Raw genomic sequence first — 23455 nt, 5'->3', positions numbered from 1 at the left:
ATTCATAATTTTTATTCTCTGCCAGAAAAGTAACATGCTGAATTTTGACAACGCAAATTGTTAACCCAAATACTGTATGACCCAAGTGTATTTCTGAGTTAAAACAAATTATAGTTCTGAAGGATTTCTTATAGAAATATGTTGACAATAAGACGATCCTTGATGAAAGAAAGAGTTTCATTAACGTGTATATGTTAGTTTACGGAGGAAGAAAATAAAATATTCAAATGGAATCTCTTCTTTAAAAAAGAAGAGTTAGTGTTGCTTGTAGAAGTGGAACAGAGGGAGAGGGAACACGGGTTGACACCAGCCCACAGGGTTCCTACATTTGGGTGAATAAAAGACTTGTTCCAGTCTTGTTTTGACTGGCCCGGCTTGTCAGACTAATAAATCAGACAGCAGCAAGTTTGTAAAAAAATAAAACCTGCACGCTTACCGCATTGTTTACGCGGCAGGCCAGACGCTTTCTTCCAGTCTAAGAGTTACAATAATGTAGTTTGTTTTTGTCATGCAGAACAAAGCTGTTAAAGAGACGAGGGGTTTGGTTTATGCTTAGTTGTTAGTCACATTTAGATGTGAAACCTTTATCTGACGATGTTGTCAGCTTATCTCAATGCAGCTAAACCAACATGAACCTTCTAGTCATGGGATTACCTCACTGTTCAGCTAGTGTAAATACTTCACTGTATTGCTTAAATACATTTTAGCCAGCCATACTCAAGGAAGGTTATTTGTTCCAGAAGTCAAAGGAGACAATGTTATGTACAAGGAGATATCACACACTAAAAATGTCTCTTAAAAATAGAGTGCTATCTTTCAAAGTGTGTGCTTCTGTGCTTACATTTGCTGTTTTGTGTGCATTTGTGTGTCCAAATGCAAAGTATGGAAAAACGCAACAAGTACCAAGATGGTGTGTAACGTTAAAAAAATTCAATGTGGAAACTTCTGGGACTCAATGATTGCCATCTTGGCTACATAACGGAAGCCCATTTGCAGTTGCATCAGTCAACACAGTGCTCTAAAAATACATTCTGTTAACAGTACCCAACATGAATTGTACTAAGGGAAGTAACCAAATTGAGAAACATCATAGGATAGTTTTTTTGTTGTGTTTCTCTGCTATTTTGAAAACTGAAGTTCAATAAAAATACAGGGAGAAAACAGATAGGTAAGGAGGAAGGTGAGCATAGTTCTCTTACAGTTTTCATCCTGAGCGACGCACTGCAGGGGGATTCCGAAGAAGGAAGTGTAGGAGTCATTGTACCAAACCAGCAGCTCTGTTCCTCTGGGGATATCCATACACGCTCTGTAGAAGATACAGGACCTGCAATAAAACACAAACACATTCATTTGAGAAAGTGCCACACAAATAAGGTTTCGCTACTTTTGGTATCTTATAAATATTTTGAAAATCTATATGCAGAATGCAAAAAATATTACAACAAATCTTAATCCAAACCTCTGAAGGTAACTTTGGGATTGTAGTCTTTGCAGACCATTAACATGCACAGAGACCTTTATAACACACTACTTTTGCATCTGAGGACCATGCATTTCGACAGCTAGCGTTAGGTCAATCTGGATAACTCACTTAATCAAAGTATGTGTCTGACGTTACCGTCATCCTTAAACTCTGCCTCTGACAGGGCACAAACAAACCGCTGACAGGACTTTATGACGTGCTGGTGACGCTGTCCAGGTCTGATTTTGCAATTTTTATCAAATAATTAATGGGATTTTTATCAAATGATTAATGGGAGATATCTGGTGTCTCTCACTTTGTTCGGACAGATCAATGACCATGATGGATGTTCAAACACGCTGCCATTTAGATGACTGGTTCCTGGGTCACTCTAACAACACTATATCCGTCCAAAAACATCATTCTAACAACATTTAAAAGATTGTTCCCACTTGTTTTTTTGTCTAAATTACAAAGTTGTCGGGCTTATAGGATTGTAACTGGCCAAAGTGCCTCGTAGCCAGGAGACTAATTACTCTCAGCAGACAGCATCAGGCAACCACGTAAAATGAAAATAATTTAAATGTAATCGTTAACTGAGTTTTAATGTCAACATTATTCAAAACACATCGGCCTTCATTTGTGATAAAGGCTCACTAACTAAGTTTGCCTTTACGTTACTAAAGCATCTCATGATGCAATCCAAAGCCCCATGCCAGCTGTGTGACATTTAAAAAAGGGAAGACAACCCGAGGGAGCATATAAAAGAAAGTAGAAAAAGGAGGAGTAGAGAAATAAGGAAATTAAGAATAAATATGCAATTTTGGAAAATAATATAAAACAACAGTCTCTTTTTTTCCTTTACAGTTTTCCATGTAAAGTTTTCTTTTGTCGATGCGTTTAAGTGGATGTGTACTCTTCTTACGGCCCCTACACACGGCGGCGTGTGTTCAACGCTTCTGCCCATTCACTTTGAATGGGGTGACGTCACGCTTCGCCAAACTGCATTGTGGGAGCAAAGCGTAGCGTTGCTCGCTTCAAAAGTAGAGCAATGTTCTACTTTTGAAGCTTCGACGGAAGCGTCAGCCAATCGAATCATATGCCAGTACAAGCTCTAGCCAATCAAACTGCTGCTTGTGTGTCCGGGGCGGGAGATGCAGGTGATTGGTGATTCAGACATGCCCGCCGGCAAGCGTCAACGCACGCCGCTGTGTGTAGGGGCCGTTAATGTATGTAAAAGTGTCTTTACAGTTGTGCCAGTATACCGTTTTGTTCTACGATATTATATTTTTCAGTAAATACTTCACTGGTGAATGTTATAAAAACAGCGGTTGCTTAAATGAGACTAAACGTCATCTTTGGCTTAGCAGTGGTAATGTGCATCCATGTGACAGCCATGTAGCTTGTTTATTAGCTAGCGTTAGCTTTTCCTTCCGGAGATTGCATTTATGCTTAAAAAATAACATAGTGGTGTTAAAATGTGGAGATTATCTTGTTGAAGACAACATGTTAGGTAACGCCTCTTGTTAATTAATAACAATTATAGGGCCATTTTAATTATTTATTATCACGCTTAAATAATAAAATATTGTTTTTACCAAAGCAAGTTTTGGAGACTTGGAGCTTTTTGGGAGTATTATCCAATGAAATCCTTCTAGTTTTAAGCCAAAAGACATACATTTCCACTTAACACCCCACCATCTAAAGATCAATGGCACACTTTGACATTTAAAACAATATATATTTATACATTTCAACACTAAAAGTACTCTTTCGACACAGTTACATAAAAACAATTCCATTAGTACAGATTTGGATACAACATCAGAGCGTGGAAAATGGATACGCACACAAGCTAACACAATTGTGAACACATCCATTTCCCCAAAAGTTGTTGAAAGTACTGATAAAGAACAGACTTTTTTGAGAAGTCGAAATGAACCATCCTGAAGATCTGTGTTTTCAGAGTGGGCATGTGTTTTATTAGTTCTTTCCACACCAGGGAAGGGGTGTGGTGCTGTTGGATCCATGTAAAAACACATTCAGGAGGGATCGGGCTGTAAATCAAACATACCCGATGACCTCCCAGGATGAAAAACGAGACATGCAGCGAGCGGCTTGTATGTATTTCAAACATACGTCTTTAATACATACATGCTGCTACATTCAGGCGAGGCTGTGTTATAAATCAAACACATCCAGCAGGCTCTCAGGTATGAAAAACAAAGACCCCTGCTGCCGTTCAGCAGCGCGGTTGAGTGTAAAACTGTTCGTCTGGCACATCAGCGGGACCAGTACCAACAGCGCTTTGATCTTTCCTCTGTATGTTTTCACACAAAGCAAAAATTGATTTATGATCAGCTTTTACATTATAACACAAACAAAGTGTGAGGTCATAAATGAATACATGTTATCACGTTACGGAGTAGCGATGTGTATACACGAGTGCTGTCTATCGATTATGATATGTAACACGCAACTTAGTTTAAACAACGTTACGCACACACGCTCTGGGACCCTCGGCCTGCTCCTTAGTTTGTGAAATGAGGAAGCGATGGAAAAGTAACATTGTGGATGGCGAGCAGAAAAAACAGTTCAGCTTCAAACCCCCGCCTAATGGTTCACTCCACAACACCAACGTTTAATTTAATGTCAACGTGAATGAGTTACAACTGAAGTACGTCAAGTATTCCACACCCTTACAGAGCCAATTTTCCTTTATTTATTTATATTTGGTATTAGCCAATAATCTGAATCTATAAAGTAACTAAAGTTGTCGGATAAATGTTGTGAAGTAAAAGGTGAGTGGACATTTTAAATGGCATGATAAAGTATCGCTAAAGTACATTTACGTTAAGATTAACTACAGTACAATTTTCCGACACACAAAATATGCGCACCGTTCAAAGGTTTTCGAGTTGACATCCCATGTAAAACACACTCATCTATTACGCTGATGCTGAATAAGCATCACAGAGCGTGTGTATTGCCCAGGCTTAGCACAAGATTCAAGCAATTTGTATCAAATAGAAACATTAAATAAATCAAAAGGGAATGCAGCTCAGGACTGACTGGAATTGCAAGAAGGGAGAGTACTTTTTCGGTACTTTAACTGGAAACTTGATACTCACCTGTACTGATAAAGGAAGCTCATGTCCAGAAATGTGTTTTTTTCTTTATTTGAAAAGACAATAACCTGGAAGGGGCTTTTTCAATGGGGTTTCACCCATTTCCTAACGTTGCTGAATAGGATCAAGGAAATCATAATACTGTCACCATCACCTACCGTATCTGTTGCTGTTTCCTGGTATGGACACGCTTTTCCGGTTATTCGGAGCATTGATCAGAAGTGCACTCTCATGTCTGGTACCGCCTCCAAGTTATTTTTGTTATGTTGTTACCTTGTGCAACTGCTTTTAAGATCACTTGACCTGTTCCTGGATTAAGCACTACTGATTAAAATCCTGCAGGGTGACGTGTAGGTTTTGAATCCATGGCTGGGCATTTGATATGCGAGGGAGGGCCAAAGGTTAAAATAATAATAGGTGGCACGGGCACCACAGTTTATTGAAATAGCTGATTAATAAGAAGCATTTCTCCCTGTCTATATGTAACATATGTGCATCTTGAATTTCACTGAACTGAAAACAACATAATTCATGACATATTAACTTGAGAAATGAAAATGCAACTTTCTGGGGCATTGTCAATCTGTTGACCCGGTTTCGGGCCAACATACAGTAAACAACCAGACTACTGTACCTAGACCTCTGTAAGGGAATAGCTCCCGCACTGCCATATCCCATCTTCTTTGACATAGCTTGCATCTTTTCTTCTTACTTGCACACCTGTGTGTTCTCAGCCTTCAAGAGGTATTTGTATATGTGTTGGCCCTACCCTTTATTTTATTTGTTGTCTTACCGGCTCGTCTTGGATACTTTGACTTTAGACATTATAAAGTTGGGACGTGAGAAGTAATGCAACAAGATTCTTGTTCTGGTGAGTACAATAAACTGATCAAATGCAACAAATAATGAATGAGAAGTATAAAAATGTAGATGGAAAGCCAATAATGGCAAAAATGGTTGAAGGTCAGTAGGTGTGAAGATTGTTTGATGAATTAAAACAGCTCCGCCATTTACAATCAAAAGGGAAAATGATAGCGCAGCAAAATGAAAGCTTACAATATGTACATGATTTCCATCGTTATTACTGTAATATCAATGGCAATACAAATTAAATAAATAGCTTTCGGTAAAAGGTTTCAATTATTTTATCGGACCTGCTCTATTTAATGTATTTTGTGAATAATGCTATCCAATCTCATACAAGGTGGCATGGTTTACTTATTAATGAAAGCACTGTATGCATTGTAATGGTTTTCAGTGATAAAACGTGAGATGAAATCTGTGCTATACATGAATGTCACAAAGAGGCTATGATGCAGTCCGAACAGAATGTTGAAAAGCAGAATATTGCGTAAACAACAACCAGACCATTTTGTTCCTCTACTGCAGGGGTGTCAAGCTCAATTTCATTGCAGGCCACATCAGCATTATGGTTGCACTCAAAGGGCCGGTTGTAACTTTAAGACGATATAAAGGGCTGTCAAACGATTACAATTTCTAATCAGACCGACTCTGTCGTCCGGTGATCTAACCGCCTTCTGGAAAAGCTTCACAAGTACGTCGGTACGCAAATGCGCTTTGTGACACAAGTGACGGTACGCATTTCAGATTACGCACATAACCTGCGTACCAGTTATGTGCACCCCTGTACCAGAGCCATATTATTACTATTATATGGCTGTGCCCTGTACTACAGCAAAAGTATTCTCCGTCGGGACTTCCTGCAACAACACCACGCCGTTATCAAAGATGTTCTATCGAGAAGACGATCACTACGTGACAAAAGTTTTCAAAACCGTGGCTACTGAAATCAATCTGACTAACGGCTGTCTGTGCAATTTACTCCGCGTGAGTTGGCAGACTTTATTTTGCTTACTTTAACATCATTGTTCATGGTGGGGCTAAGCCATTTCTTGGTATGGGTGTAGCCTACCCCAGCCATACCCTGGCGCTGCCACTGGTGGCACGTATGGGGCGGGCCATTCTGCACATGCGTTAAATGCGTTAAATATTTTAACGCAATTAATTCAAAAAATTAATTACCGCCGTTAACGCGATAATTTTGACAGCACTAATTATATTACATTATTGGCTCTGCATTGGATTATTATCAGTTCTGGTAATAACTTCCTAAATAACTACGTCTGAAAGCAGAGGTCTAGGGCCAATATCCATCCATCCATCCATCCATCTTCTCCCGCTTATCCGTGGTCGGGTCGCGGGGGTAGCAGTTCCAGCAGAGAGCCCCAAACATTCTTTTCCCTGGCGACATCAACCAGCTCTGACTGGGGGATCCCAAGGCGCTCCCAGGCTAGCGAAGAGATATAATCCCTCCGCCTGGTCCGAGGTCTACCCCTTGGTCTCTTCCCAGCTGGACGTGCCTGGAACACCTCCATAGGTAGGCGCCCAGGTGGCATCCTAACTAGGTGCCCGAACTACCTCAACTGGCTCCTTTCGACGCGAAGGAGGAGCGGTTCAACTCCGAGTCCCTCCCGGATGACTGAACTTCTCACCTTATCCCTAAGGGAGACACCAGCCACCCTGCGGAGAAAACCCATCTCGGCCGCTTGTATCCGCGATCTCGTTCTTTCGGTCATGACCCATCCTTCATGACCATAGGTGAGGGTAGGAACGGAAATGGCCTGGTAGACAGAGAGCTTTGCCTTCTGGCTCAGCTCTCTTTTCGTCACAACGGTGCGGTAAAGCGACTGCAGTACCGCTCCCGCTGCTCCGATTCTCCGATTCTCCGGCCCATCTCACGCTCCATTGTTCCCTCACTCGAGAACAAGACCCCGAGATACTTGAACTCCTTCACTTGGGGTAAGGACTCATTCCCTACTTGGAGTGGACAGTCCATCGGTTTCCTGCTGAGAACCATGGCCTCAGATTTGGAGGTGCTGATCCTCATCCCAGCCGCTTCACACTCGGTTGCGAACCGATCCAGTGAGTGCTGAAGGTCGCAGACCGATGAAGCCATTAGAACCACATCATCTGCAAAAAGCAGTGGTGCAATCCTTAGTCCACCGAACTGCAGACCCCCTCCCCCACGACTACGCCTCGAATCCATGTATATCACAAACAGGATTGGTGACAAAGCGCAGCCCTGGCGGAGGCCAACCCTCACCGGAAATGGGTCCGACTTACTGCAGAGGACCCGGACACAGCTCTCGCTTTGGGAGTACAGAGATTGGATTGCCCTGAGTAGAGACCCCCTCACCCCATACTCCCGCAGCACCTCCCACAGTAACTCCCTGGGAACCCGGTCATACGCCTTCTCCAAGTCTACAAAACACATAAAAAGCAACAGTAAAAAGCTGATAAGTCGTTCCACGACCAGGACGGAATCCGCATTGTTCCCCCTCAATCTGAGGTTCGACAATCGGCCTGACGCTCCTTTCGAGTACCTTAGAGTAAACTTTCCCGGCGAGGCTCAGTAGTGTGATGGCTCTGTAATTGGCACACACCCTCTGATCCCCCTTTTTAAAAAGGGGAACCACCACCCCGGTATGCCACTCCTTCGGTACTGTTCAAACTACGTCTGAAAGCAGAGGTCTAGGGCAAATAATTGAAAGCAAATATTCAACAATTACACCAATTGTATTGTATATTATATTCTTTGCAAGCTCTTGCGGGCCACATCAAATGAAGTTGTGGGCCGGATTTGGCCCGCCGGCCTTGAATTTGACACCCCTGCTCTACTGCGACATGTCTTCATGCTTTAATGTTCAAAAAGCTCTTTATTTTTCTCATACTGACTGTGCTTTAGCACCTCTTCTCACCCTCTGTCTGAAACCAGAGCCCAGTCTGCTCTGATTGGTTAGCTCTTCCATTGGAATAACTGGCATCGCCTTTTCCTGTTTATCCCATTAGTACTTGTTCAGAGTTTTGTGAAGTGTCCTGCATAAGCAGCATATTGTTACTTAAAATAACTAACACATTATGGCATCCCTTAACTTCATTATAACTTTGTTTTCTTAAACCCAAGGCATACACTGCAGCAACATAAGTGGAATTTCTCAACAAAATCGATCAGCACGTGGTAAGTAAAGTAGTCACTACTTTGCAGGACATGATCTGATATGAAGTTGGCAATGACAACAAATAATGAAGGCAGCAGACAACAATTATTATAAGACAGTTCTGGGAGTGTGTTATTAAGTATCACATGAAACTAACTGTGTACAAAAAGTTCCATTCAAATATTTACTAGTAAACTGTGCAAGTCTTGACCGTTGAATACTCGCTGTTGGAGGGCCTAATAACCAACTCCCATTCCCCACTAGTTGGTTTGGAAAGGCACTTTCAAGTGGTTTAGGGATGTCTCTATTTGGAATGTAGCCTGTGTGTTGCAATCCAAACTTCTCTGAAATGTTTCCACATAGCCAGCCGAATGAACATAATTGCATGTGAGTCATTCTATGTGTGTGACCCTCTGGCTAGCTAATGTCGCTGCTATTGTTTGCACTGTTGTTGCTGTTACTGCTTTTGGCTGCTAACTAGATGGTCTTTTTTTATGTTTTTTTTCTCATTGTTTTACAGCATCGGAACTCAGGATTGCAATATTTGGAAAAAATCCAAAAGAAAAGACAACACTAAGTAACTTCATTACTGAAAAAAAAAAAAGACTGTTCTTCAAAAATGTCAAAGCAATTAAATGTCCAAGGAGAATGGAGGAAAAAACCTTTCAAAGTTCTGAAAACTGCAGACGTCTTCAGTTAGCCTGTAGATAAAGTTAAACACGGGTTAAAGACATGTGTGTTTAATTGCCCCCCTGGACCAAATGTTTTGCTACTGTTAGTGAACCCTTCTGATTTTACTGAGCAGGATAGGCAACAAATCAAGTTCATCATGAACTTCTTTGGACCAGATGCTTTTAAATATGCAATGGTTATCATAACACAAAACTGTGGGCTAGGGAATCCTTCTGTTAATCAACTCATCCAAGACTGTGAACAAAGGCAACATATAATGGACTTTGATGAAGATGATTTTCCTGAGTATGATCACCAAGAACTGATGGAGAAAATGGAGAACATAGTGGATGAAAACAGGGGACAATATTTAGCCTACACTGAAGACACAAGTCGCATGGGAGCACCTGAATGCACAAAACCACCTCTAAACCTGGTTTTGTGTGGGAGACATGGAGGCTGGAAGACTTCAGCATCCAATGCTCTTCTGGGAGAAAGAAAGTTTGGTCCACATGTTGAATCATCAGAGTGTGTTAAAAGGCAGGGAGAGGTTTGTGGACGTAGGGTTACCCTGGTGGAGCTGCCTGCCTTGTCTGGAAAACCTCAGGAGGTAAGAAAGAAAGAATCATTGGAGAGCATCTCCCTCTGTGATCCTTGGGCGTCCATTGCTTTGTCCTGGTCCTGCCTTTAGAACCCCCAAGTGAGGAAGACAAGAAAGAGCTAGAGACCATCCGAAACACGTTCAGCTATAGGATCAATGATTTTACCATGATTCTTTTTCTTTCTGATGCAAATCATAATAATGTTAGGAGGTTTGTAAACGAAAACAGAGACATCCAACAACTCTGACCTTTGGTGGGAAATATACTTTCTGCAACATTAAGAACAAGCAGTCAGTGTCTGAGGTTTTACTTCCTTTAGAAGATATGAGAGTTGTTGGATCTAGTGGCTTCACACAAGGGATGCTTCGTAAGCTTGTAAGAAGTGCAACAAATGCGGAGCAATATAAAAGTCCCAGTAACTTTCAAAGGATGACTCCGAATAGAGCATCTGTTGCGATAGGGACACGGAGAGAATGTCTCAAGCAGGTTCATGAGAAACAGCCTCCCAAGCCTCCAATTGTGCCGCGTAAACACTCTGTCAGGAGGGGGCCTCGTACAGACTGTCTCAGGGTGATGCTGATTGGGAAAACTGGCTGTGGAAAAAGTGCCACTGAGAACACTATTTTGGGCAAAGAACGCTTTACTTCGAAGATTGCTCAAAAGTCAGTAACCAAGCATTGCCAAAAAGGAACAGGAGAGATTGACGGGCGCTCTGTTGCTGTGGTCGACACCCCCGGTTTGTTCAACACAGCTCTGCCATATGATGAAGTTCAACGTGAGTTTGTGAAATGCATCAGAATGTTGGCTCCTGGACCTCATGTGTTCTTACTGGTGCTGCGGATCGGCCGATTTACACAAGAGGAAAAGGACACTGTGGAACTGATCAAGGAGTTTTTTGGCAAGCAAGCAGAAGATGTCATCATTGTTTTATTCACCAGAGGTGATGAACTTGAAGACCAGAGAATTGAGAGTTACATACAAGAAGATGAAGATAACTCCTTAACAAGACTGATAACTGAATGCGGAGGAAGATACCATGTCTTCAATAACAAAGATCGATAGAATCGTACTCAAGTCAGCCAACTCCTGACCAAAGTTGAGTGAATGATAAGGAAAAATGGTGAGGGCTACTACACCTCAGATTTGTGGGACCTAGGAAGAAAAACTCAAGAAGAAATGCCAGAAAAGGAAAAATTGAAACTGGATCAAGAAATTGAGAGAGCCAAAGAAAATGAGATAGAGATGGAGCAGAAGAAGAGGACGTTCGAAAGGGAAAGTAAAAGGAAAGAAGAGCAGGAAAGGAGCAAGAAAATGCAAGAGGAATTCAAAAAACTGAGGAAGTAAAAGCTTAAATCTCTGGGAAAAAAAAATCTCAAAGTCAACAAAGAAAAGATTGCCCGAGAGGAAGAAAACAAGGACGAACAATATCAGGAAGGTGATATAATCGGAAGTGAATATGAGGACATTGAGGAAAAATGAAGACAAGAAATAATGAAGAAAAATGAAGACAAAACATTCAGAAAGGTGCTTGACGACAAGAAAGAAAAGGAAATGGAGGATCTGAAGCAATACAAAAATGACGTGATGATTATGCTGCTTAGTAGGAACAAAGTTTACGGGAGAGACCTAAAGAAATTGAAGAAAAAACAAGAAGAAGAAATGAATGAGTTGAAGTTGAAACATTTGTTGCACAACAGAGAACATAGACAAATCAGTGACCTAGAGAAAATACATGAAAGGCAATTAAATAACTGGATAGAGGAACATTTCAAGAAAGCAGTGGAAGACAAGGTATGTAACATTTTATGAGATGTTTTTGCAATGCTCCTCCATTGGCATACCTGGCACCCCCCGCCATCCACCCTCGACACCTCCATTCATATATCCATCCATATATAACTATACTGCTTCAGTCACCCGTGGTGTCCCCAATGGCTCTTTACTTGGTCCCCTGCTTTTTTTTCTTTTCATTACTGCCTTTTGGACAGATTCTTCATCACAATAATCTTGTGTTTCATTTTCATGCTGATGACAGCCAGCTTTACCTCTCCACACAAACTATTTCAGCAGCGACACAGTCCACCCTCACATATATGTTTTTGTTACACTAGGAATGTCTATTTTTTACATTAATTACAGTTAGCAAATATCCAAGCTCACATAGTAAATATGTTTGTGTTATTCTTTTGTTCAGTCATGTTTATAATAACAGACAGTACTTACTGCTTACACTTCAATATATGAAAGTATACATCCCTTATTTAGTCATTTATAATGTGGATTCTCCGCACAATGTGTTTTTTTATTGATTATGTTGCGTTGTTTTTGTGCTATTTTGTTTATTTGTGTTTTGTGTACGGCGATCTGGAGAGCCATGAAAGGTGCCTTTATAAATAAAATGTATTATTATTATTATTATTATTAATATGCAAATATACTGTTTTGTTACCTGTACACACTTTAACATCAGGGGAAATGTTTCATAAATGTTTGAATTGTAATATTTGTAATATTTAACAAAGTACTATGATGTTGTTCGGGTTTTACTACACATTTTGAAAATGATTTCTTATTACATTTACAGAGGGTAATGAATACTTACTAATGTGTTGTACATAAATGTGGCAGAGCTGCAGCTTACTTGTTGAACAATTGGATTACGTTTGCTGCATATCCGCTCCCACTGTTGCCTATTTTTTGGTTAAAAACACAGGTTTTTTTTTAGGTGTCATATTTCATTATAAAGGTTTATTGTCTTTAAGTGCGTGCCGGGTATATAAACATACTGCCATGCTCAAGTGTCTTCTGTTTCCTTACTTACACTCATAGCTGTGAAGTGCAGTGGACTTGTTTGTAACACCAACCTTTTGACATGTGGATTCTACACTTTTATGTTAAAGATCACTAACAACTGACTGAATCTTTTTTATATAAAGTGTCTGTGATTGTATACATAGTGTGTGTGGAGAGATGAAAAGATTGAGTATTACGAATGTCTTTTTTACAGCCTGTCCTCCTACAAAAATCGACCATATAGGTCGATTGTTCAGCAGCTTATTACGACCCAGTCACGTTTTAAGGTGTAGCACCTCTAGTGGTCGTGTAAGATACAACATGCTCCCGTTAATTGCAAACGCTCCGGAGATTCTTTTATTCACAAATAACCCTCTCTGTAAAATCCTAAATTGTAGAATAGTTTGGCCATTAAAATGCTTTTTGACTAGATTTCTAGCGAGAAGTGTATATTGTACTTTTATAATCTACGTCCAGTGGATGTGTAGGATCTATAGTTTGATAGATATTACGAAGATGATTTGAGGTCTCGCCAGGAGAACGTGTATATGCGGAAGTATTCCCTCACTGTCAAATGATTACACAGTGATATCTGTATTACTCATCCACTAAAAAACATCAGTTTATCCTTGTAAATTACACAATATTGATTGGTTTAAATTGTGTACAATGCTTTTGTGTTTTTAACCTTTGATTCGGAGAAACTAATAGTTTTTTCGGAGTTTAGACAGTTTCCGATATCGTTTGGGACTACAACATCCACCTTGCTTTACAAACCCCGTGATGAGTCCTCAAGCTCTGTGATTGGATGTTGGAGTGGCAGTGCGACAAGGTTACGCCGAGCGCTCTCTATAGTGCACAAACAGGCGCTGAGAATGGCGCAAGGCAGCCGTGCGCAAGGCAGCCGTGCGCGCAGGACAGAGGAGATGAGACGCGGCTTCTTCCTCCGACCTGTGAGGAGGGGGGAATAAGCCAGCCAGGGTGATCACTCTCGACTCTAAACGAGTTGTGATGACCTTAGGCATGAAGCCGGGTTAGGGCGTAAAACAGCTGAACTGCCATCTCCTTGGATCCGGAGGCATGACGGAGCCACAGAGAGAGCAGACAAATCACTCACCCTTTTCGCTGATAGAGCCAAAAGTAGTACTACTTGGCTGATAACAGTTTAAGGGGAACCTGATCAGGTTCAAATGGGGCTTTGCTTGGTGCGCGTAACACCAAAGCCAAATCCCACTGAGGCGCCAGTGCGCGTGACACAGGTCTGAGTCTCCGTACTCCTCGCCTAACACGGCTGCTGCGCTCTGCGAGCCCCTCTGTTCAATTCGCCGGGAATATACATTGCTCTGATGAGAGCAACGTGTGCGCGCGCCCAGAACAGCAGCCGCCTGGCTGCGTTCAGAAGCTGCGCAGATCGTATTTTGTTTATTTATATAGCCCAATATCACAAATGTTACATTTGTCTCAGTGGTCTTCACAGTGTGTACAGAATATCAGTATGACAATACGACACCCTCTGTCCTTAGACCCTCACATCGTACAAGGAAAAACTTCCAGAGAAAACCCACAGTTTAAAGGGAAAAATGGGAGAAACCTCAGGGAGAGCAACAGAGGAGGGATCCCTCTCCCAGGACGGACAGACGTGCAATAGATGCCGTGTGTAAATTGAAAAGATAATACATTTGCAACACATCAACACATGTTTGATTGTACAGCAACGGGGCGACTCCCACGTTCTTTTCCGAGATTTAGAAAAATAGCGGAGTAAAAACTGCGCAAGACACTGTTCCTGGGATGACCGGAGTGTTTCTTGTATCCCATGGAACTGCTGGGGGGAGATGCCACGCCATCGCCGCCGCTGCCCGTGAGGCAAAAGGGCTGCGAGGGAGTTTCCACACTCTGCATTTCACTCCGTCTCTCATCATGAGGCGCGTACACGCCCAGAGGATGAGAGGTGTGTGTATGCTGTCCACACGAGGCGTTATAACGGTACTCGTGGATTTATTATGACCGTGTGTAGGAGGCATATCTGGGACAGAGGAATGCCGCGAGCTCTGCAGCTTATAAACCAATAGGTTAAAACAGCAGGCTTCTGCAGCGAATGAACCACCTCTGGAGTGTCCCCCTGTTGGAAGAGACCCAGGGGGATCATCACGTGACCAGCTGACGCTGACGCCAACGCCGAGCAGCTGCGTCACGGAGAGGGCTGTGCGGTTTGTGACATGCTGGAGGAGAGCTGTCAGTTCCTCCACTTGCAGCCGCGAGAGCAGCGCTCTCATGCTGGCTGAGTTTAATTCCACTCCCAGATAAACATTTGTCTGAGAGGGAAGAGGACAGCTCTTCTTCCAATTTATTATGAAACCCAGGCTTTGACAGATACGATACGAGATGTATCGTCTGTAAAGCGACTTCCTCCCTGGAGCGAGCCAGCAAATAGCAGGTCGTCCAGAGAAACCACACTCTCATCCCTCCTCTGTGTAGTGGCTCCAGCCTTCTCTACACAAAAATGCGAGGAGCCAGGAAATATCCGAACGGCAGACGAATGTCTGGTCTGATATTCCCTGAAATGAGAAAACGCAGGAATTTCCTGTGTTTCGGGATGAGGGGTACGTGGAAGTATGCATCCTTCAGGTGGAAGTGAACCAGTCGTCCTGGTGAACACATTCCAGCACCTGTTTGATCGTCAGCATGTGGAATACTGACAGATCGAGGATGTGTCATTGCCCCAGTCTTTTTCGGGATTAGAAAAATAACGGGAGTGAAAACCCCTGATTTTCCTCCCTTTGAGGAACTCTGGAAATATCCTCTTTCAACAGGAGTTCCAGCAGCTCGGATTGGAGCGCAAGACATAGCTTCTGGGAGGACAGGAGTGTTTCCTGTATCCCATTGAACTGTGGGGGGGGAGAGGCGAACTGCAGGACGTATCCTCTGCTGATCAGCGTGCTCATCCATCTGTCCATCAGACACACGCGCTGCCACTCTGAGAAAAACTCTGAGAGCGGGCGCACGTGCTCGAGATGTGTTTTTGGTCGTCATGGTGACGAACCACGCCAGAGCCCCTGCCGAGCTTGGACCGAAAGGGATGCGCGGGGGCCTCCACACGCTGCGTCTCACTCCGACTCTCATCATGAGGCGCGTACACGCTCAGGGGATGGATGGAGGTGTGTGCAGTGCTGCCCACATGAGGCGTTATAACGGCGCTCATGGGTTTATTAAGGCCGTGTGTACGAGGTGTATCTCAGACAGAGGAATGCCGCAAGCTCTGTAGTTTATTAACCAACAGGTTAAAACCAGGCTTCTGCAGCGAGCCCTGCTGTCTACTAATCAACAGATTAGTGGCAGCCGGCTTAATTAGCGAGCTCTGCAGTTAATTAACCGATAGGTTAAAACCAGCAGGCTTCTGCAGCCAGCCCTGGCGCCGTGGCGCTGCCGCTGGGGGCACTCAGCCTGGAATACTGCTCATTCCCCCGTTCTGGCTTCTCTGTGATGCTGTAATGGTCGTCATGGTGACGAGCCACGCCATTGCCCTCGCCGCTGCTGCACGTGAGGCGAAAGGGCTGCGAGGAAGCCTCCACACGCTGCGTTTCACTCCGGCTGTCATCATGAGGCGTGTACATGCTCAGGGGATGAGTGGAGGTGTGTGCAGTGCTGTCCACATGAGGTGTTATAACGGCGCTCATGGGTTATTATGACGGTGTGTAGGAGGCGTATCTCGGACAGAGGAATGCCGCGAGCTCTGCAGGTTATTAACCGATAGGTTAAAACCAGCATGCTTCTGCTGTACTTAATCAACAGATTAGTGGCAGCCGGCTTAATTACCCTGTTTCTTTGGTGGCGGGGGAGCGTAGACGTGGGACGGAGCCCCTGCAGCCGCCGAAGGGCGCGTCTGACGCCGAGGCGGTTGCTGTGGGCGTCTCTCCGCTTGCGGCCTCCTGTGGCCGGCGTGGACGCCGCGGCTGCTGCGGGCGTTGGTGCCGCTGTGGGCACTCAGCAGGCTGGAGCCAGCTGGAGCCAGCTGTACATGCTGGCGAATGCCGTTCGCCTGTTCCGCGGCCGTCTTCATGGACTCCACCATGGCGTGGAACTGGGGTCCGAACAGCTCGTCCGGGCTGATTGGAGCGTCCAGTAGCACTTTTCTGGCCGTCTCCGTACCAGACGCCTGCTTCAGCCAGAGGTGGCGCTGGATCTGTGTCACCCACGCGGAAATCCTCGCCTGGGAGACAGCAACGGACGTGCACAGAATGAGCGCCGTGCTGGCCGCCTTGCTGATTTCCTCTGTCTCGGTGGTGGACCGCTCTACCAGTGTCACCACCAAGTTGGAGAGCAGCGCGATGTTATTCACCGCCGCGCTGTGGTGACGGAGAGGGGGAAAGCATGTTCGGCACCCTGCTCCGACTCTGTCTACCCCGTCCGGGGGAGAGGAGGGAGGGGAGAACCGAACCGTGAACCGTGGAGGGAGGCGGGGCAGGAGTTGTCGGACTCCTGCCCGGCACTCGGCCCCCGGGACACGAGGCCCCGTCCGTGGGCTCGTAAGCCTGGACGGGCCAATCGTCCTCCTCGGCCATAGCAGCAAGAGCGTCCACTCTCCGCTTCCTGTCGCCCGAGGGGAGACGGGCGCAGTGTGTGCATGCCACCTGCTGGTTTAGAGCAGCGTATGCGTGCTCTGACCCCAGGCAGGATTCGCATACTGCTTTTATCTGTGCTGGTCATAACTCATTATGAACCCAGAGCCACATGAGGGACAATCTCTCACACAATTGTTACTCATGTTTACTCTGCAATTGAAGTGTCTCTTGTGCTTCAGTAACGGTGTGCTGAAGAAAAGAGGGAGCAGATTGTCGGGCCTCCTTCCTATTTATACCGGAAGGAAGCCTGAGGGTGGGGCCCACCTTGCGGGTGGGCGTGGACTACAAGTGTTTCAGTGCTGCGCGGGTGCGCAGGGGATTACCCAATAGCGATAGCCTTAGAGGGCGAAGCCATATACGAAATAGAACAGGGGAACACAGGAAGAGATAAGACTAAATACAGGGAGGGGTATTCACGAGACGAGAAACAGCCGGGCAGGGGAGGCAGAAACACAAGGGCAACAGGTGAACACAATTAGACAATCAGACACACCAGGGAAACTAACGACAGGAAGAAAAACACAGGGAGAAGGACCAGACAAGAAACAAAGAGGAAAACATGAGACAGGGAGGACAGAACAGCAAAATAACATCCAAAACAAGACAGACTAAATAAAAAACGTGACATGACATTAGAATCGTGACAATAAGATACTTTATTGATCCCAAGTTGGGAAATGTTTTTGTTACAGCAGCATGCACTACTTTGTTCTACTCCACTACAATTCAGAGGTTAACCTGCTATTTTTACTCCACTACATACTTACTTTGCAGATTATGATTAATGATGTGAAATATATACAACCCTTAAAGCAGACTTTAGTTACACCTGAGTAAAATTCAGGGAAGGTGATTGTCAAGTGCCAAAATAAACTATGCAATATATTAGACGTTAAGTACTTTGTCAGACTTAATATTTATCTGTTGCTACCTCTAAAAAAAAGATTTTATTCAAAAGAAGACCTTAACTTAAAGTATTCTTTAATGTTTAAATAATTAGTTTGTCGTAGTAGTTTTGCACATCCTCCTATTAATATCTTTGGACGTCCTGCACTAGCTGTTTTATTGTAGAGATTACTACAGTATCTTCTTGATATTTTATATTTCTATCATTGACCTTCTACTTTCCCCCTGTGTAGGCTACTCTTAACATTTTAATGTTTTCATCAAATATAACATTCAACAACAAAACCGGAAGCTGCGATACACTCAGGTGGCTACCATTAGTAGCTAATATTAATTCTCTGATTTTTGCATACAAATTGAATTATGGATTATCAATAATTTTTCAAAGTGACAGACACATTGGAATAACCTATGGATTAACCTTCAGCCGCGTTTTTTCTCGTTTTAAAGCCATTGAACGCAACTTTTGATCAGAACAGCTAAAGGTGAGCATATCTCCGTATTTTGCTACCTAAAGCAACGTTATGTGTTGTCTGTATTTGCTTCCCCTGTCGCGAGTTCTGATCGCTCAGTGATGATACTTATATTTTGATAATCTGTGGAATCTCAGCATGTTAGTTAAGCTTGTTTGTGCAGATCCAATGAGTATATTGATCGATATATACCTAGAGTTTTGTGCTAAGTGCGTTAGCATGTTCAAGCTCAGGGCTCAATTAGACCCTTCTTGTGAGACTTGTGTTTTGTTTCGGTAAAAATGTATCATCGGTTAGCTGACTTTATTCCCGTTAGGAGGGTATGACATATTCATAGTTTTTTAAATATTAAGAAGCCCTGAGACACAGTGTCGTGAAGAAAAAAAAAAGACACCCCGACGGGGTCTTTGGGGCTTAACAGGTTAGAGCAGGGGTGGGGAACCTCCGACGAGATCATTTGATACGGCCCTCGAGGTAATTTATAAACACACGCAAAAAAGAAAAAATTAAAGAAATCTAGACCGCAAAAAAATTTAACAAGCGAGTGCCTGTTTGTCCTGGCCAAGATCAGGGTCCTTGAACACAACACGAGCCTAACGTGTCATCACGTGGTATATGTCTCGTCTGACAGGGGTGCAGTTCTGACGGAGAGCACCAGAACGTCACTCCAGCACTTCCACAAATTGCAGTACCCATAAGGAGCCGTACACATGCTGCAGTTTTTGCGTGGCTGTGTCTTTAGTTGTATGCCCAGTGGCGATCTGTTCATCTGTCATACTGATCATACAGTCAATCACTTTGTTATTAGCATCTGGTTAGCTAGCTATGCTAACGAATATAAGAAGCTTTTTCTCAAACCAGCGAGGTAAAGGCACATCTTTATATGATCATTATGGTTATAAAAAAATAAGAGAATAAAGTAAACAGGTATACAATACTATATGACAGTAAAAAAAAGTTGTTATTAACCTGTTAAGCCCCAAGGTCCCCGTCGGCGGGTACTTTTTTTTTTTCACGACACTGTGTCTCAGGGGATCTTAATATTTAAGAACCTATTATCTCATAAGAAGCATCTAAATTACCCCTGAGCGAAAAATGCTAACGCACTTTGGCACACAACTCAAGATAAAATATACCCTTATTACTTATCATTGCTGCACATACAAGATATCCGATTAAAGCTGAGGTTCCACAGATTATTTAGGTATATATATCATCACTGAGTGATCCGAACTCTTGACAGGGGAAGCAAACACAGACATCACAACACGTACCTTTACAGAGCTTTTACGGGAGATCGTCTCACCGTAGCTGTCAATCTGATCAAAATACTTGTTCAATGGCATTAAAACCAGAGAAAATGCGGCTGAATTGGTTAATCCATAGGTTGATAATGTTTCTTGGTAATATTTGTTTCTATTTATAATCCATAATTCCATTTGTATGTAAAAATCGGAGAGTAAAAGTTAGCTGCTAATGGTAGCCACCAGAGTTATCGCAGCTTCCGGTCTTGGCTATGCGGCAGTCTCACACACACACATTACCAAATTAGGAGTATGTGGGAGCTCCCCTCGATTCCATTGGCTCTGACGGTTAGAAAGAGATGTCAATTAGCAAAATCGACCAAGGGGGGCCAGAAATAGGTCAAATCTACCCAAATGACCCCAGAAGTGTTTTTTGTTGTTGCTAAATCTCTCTAAAAATGTCAAATTTCACTTGTTTTGCATCAATTTTGATACAGGGTACTTATTATATGTTGTAGTTTGGATTCCTAAAGCTTTTAGTCTACCATCCCATCATTCAAGGGTGGTTTTCACTATAGGTAATTTTTATTTTTTGGACGGACACAATAGTTAAAAATGTTTTACTGTGTTCAATCTGAATTTACTTTAAAATAAAAAGGGATATTTCAAAAGAATCAGATTTATATATCAACATATTTTTTAGATTTCGGAAAGTGACTCAAGGCTAATGGCAAATAATAAACAACACAGCACAACCTTAGCTAACCAACTTAGTAGAGGAACAAATTAAAAGATTTACAAAACACAGAATAAAGATGCATTTTTTAATCAAATAATTTTTTACTGTCTTTAAATAACTTCCATAGGTTCATGTTTGAACCACTTAGAAAAATGGAAACAGACAATAAATAAATGTGCTCAGTGACTTATCGAAATGTTAATGCTTTGGATTTTGTTGTTTTACAGCATCTGAACTGAGGATTGTGGTGTTTGGAAAGGAACTTACTGAAAAGACAACACTTAGTAACTTCATCACAATGGAAAAAGACTCTCCTTATCTGAACATGCAAAAGCAATGTAAAGTCAGCAATGGAAAACGGAGGGGGGAACAACTAACAGTAGTGAAGTCCTCAGATGTCTTCAGTCTGCCTGTAGATAAAGTAAGACATGAGATGAAAAAGTGCGTGGCTCTTTGCCCCCCAGGACCAAATGTCCTCCTTCTATTACTAAAGCCTTCTGATTTCAACGAAGAAGATAGACACAAATTGAAGTTCATCCTGAATATCTATGGTCAAGATGCTTTTAAATACTCAATGGTTATCCAAACAGAAAATGGTGAGGTACAGAATGCGTCTTTAAACAAAGTTATCCAAGACTGCAGACAACGGCAGCAAAGCATTGACTTCGAAAAAAAGCTTTTACTGAAAACGATTATCAAGCACTGATCAAACAGATGGAAAAGATCGTGAGTGACAACAAAGGAGGATATCTACACTTTACTGAAGAAGATGATCCCATGACAGCATCTTTAACTTCAGATCCCTTCCTAAAGCCCAGGTTGAATACGGTAGCAGGACAACATTTTGTACTGAAGACGGCTGGTTATAAACGTCAGAGCAATGGATGCCTCAGGATGGTGCTCATTGGGAAGACTGGTTGTGGAAAGAGCGCAGCAGCAAACACTATTCTGGGCAGAGAATGCTTCAAATCTAAAGCCTGCGCAAAGTCAGTGACCGACTTTTGCCAAAAAGAAACCGGAGAGATTGACGGATGGCCTGTTGTAATAGTCGACACCCCCGGCTTGTATGACACAACTCTGACCAACGAACAAGTTCAACAGGAGCTTGCGAAATGCATCAGCATGTTGTCTCCTGGACCTCATGTGTTCTTACTGGTGCTGCAGATTGGCCGATTTACACAGGAAGAGAAAGATACTGTGCATCTGATCAAAGAGTTATTTGGCGAGAAGTCAGGAGACTACATCATCGTTCTATTCACCAGAGGAGATTAACTGAATGTCCAAACAATTGAGAGTTACATAGAAGACGACAACGAGGAAGAGTTGATACAACTCATAACGGAATGTGGAGGAAGATACCTGGTCTTCAATAACAACGATCAGAAGAATCGTACCTAAGTGAGCAAGCTTCTGACCCAAGTTGAGTCAATGACAAGCAACAATGGTGATGGATGCTACACCTGAGATGTTCCAAGAAGCTGAGGCCGCCATACAAAGGGAAGTGGAGAGGATCCTGCAAAGGAAGGAAGGCGAGATACAGAGAGAGATAATGGACTTTGAAGATAAACATAAAAAAGAAATGCAGGCAAAGAAGAGACAACTGGCAGAACAAATATCCAAAACGGAACGAGAAACAGACATGAAAACCAGTCTATTCAAGATGAAGGAGGAGTTCATTAAGGAGCAGCAGGAAAAGAGGAAGAAAAAACAAGAGAGAGAAAAGAAGAGGAAAAAAATAGAAAATGTCTGGAGCAAATACAACAAAGCCTATGCGGAAGTGTCAAAAACGGAATGTCTGAACGTGTATCGAATGGCCACTTGAGGAAGGCTCGTAAAGGAAGTCATTCCCATGGACTCCAACCCCCACAAATTGTTTTGAGTTTTGTGTTTATAGCTTGTACTTTTTTCCCTTAAAAGGCAGCAGCAACGTTTCAAACTGCGTTGTATCAATTATAAAGATTTCTTTTTTAAACCCATATGTACTTGTTGTTCTAAATTTGTATCTTTATGGTAAATGGAACTTATTGTAAGTCCCTTTGGTAAAAGTGTAAGCTATAAAAATGTTAAGTAATTTAAAGGGGACCTATCATGCAAAATGCTCTTTTTGATGTCTTTTATACATAAATATGTGTCCCCGGTGTGTCAGGGACCTCACAAAGTGAAAGAAAACAAAACCCTCTCTCTTTTCCTCCGTACCCAAATCTCTAAAAAATTGAGGTACAATGGAGCTGATCCAGATTTGCTTCCAATATGACATAATATCGGAAATGCGGACCCATGGCACTATCAGGAACATTGCTATCAGAAACAATGCCCGACTGTTTTGGACGTAATATGGTCTTTGTTTAGATTAGCAAGCATCGCTAACACTCAGAGCTAACCTGTACTGGAGAGAGCATGTGTAAAGAAGCAGGAAATAAAAAAAGGAACTCACCTTGTGGTATAACCAGCAAGAGAAAAAGCATTTGAGCTCCATACTGTTTCAGAAATAATCCTTGATGTGTTTTGGAACATGATATGGTGTTTAATCACGGCAGCATTTAGCTGAGGAGCTCGTAGAATTCTTAACAGGCGTTAGCTCCCCCTCCTCTTTTTTTCTTTCAAGCTAAGGACCCAGATCAGCAATTCTCTAACAGGCCTGAAACAGAGGGATAAGAGGGTTGTCTGAAATGCATTATCTGTTTGGTATTTTGTTCTCTTGTTACATACATCAATGTTTTTTTTACAAAATGTACATGTTGTTTGTATGAGACATTTAGAGCTCTTGAATTCATGATGAGAATGTATAAAATATA

The 23455-nt window shown here is 42.7% G+C and overlaps 2 protein-coding genes and 1 pseudogene across 2 annotated transcripts in view; 2 read left to right on the top strand and 1 right to left on the bottom strand.

Moving 5' to 3' along the window:
* The window catches only part of prdm6 (PR domain containing 6), a 133153-nt gene that overhangs the window by 48444 nt on the left and 61254 nt on the right, over positions 1-23455 (bottom strand). Inside the window, 1 exon segment of the mRNA XM_071204328.1 lies at positions 1200-1324. Within this exon segment, the coding sequence (XP_071060429.1) occupies positions 1200-1324 (125 nt within the window).
* Positions 3399-10987, top strand: LOC117453158 (GTPase IMAP family member 7-like). Its single transcript, XM_034092054.1, is given in 2 exon segments — positions 3399-3420; positions 10443-10987. Coding segments are annotated over 2 exon segments (567 nt in total).
* On the top strand, positions 18897-22482 carry LOC117452128 (GTPase IMAP family member 4-like; annotated as a pseudogene).

The sequence above is a fragment of the Pseudochaenichthys georgianus genome, chromosome 9 (assembly GCF_902827115.2).
Source record: "Pseudochaenichthys georgianus chromosome 9, fPseGeo1.2, whole genome shotgun sequence".
Lineage (NCBI taxonomy): Eukaryota > Metazoa > Chordata > Actinopteri > Perciformes > Channichthyidae > Pseudochaenichthys > Pseudochaenichthys georgianus.
This window is presented reverse-complemented; position numbering and strand designations above follow the sequence as displayed.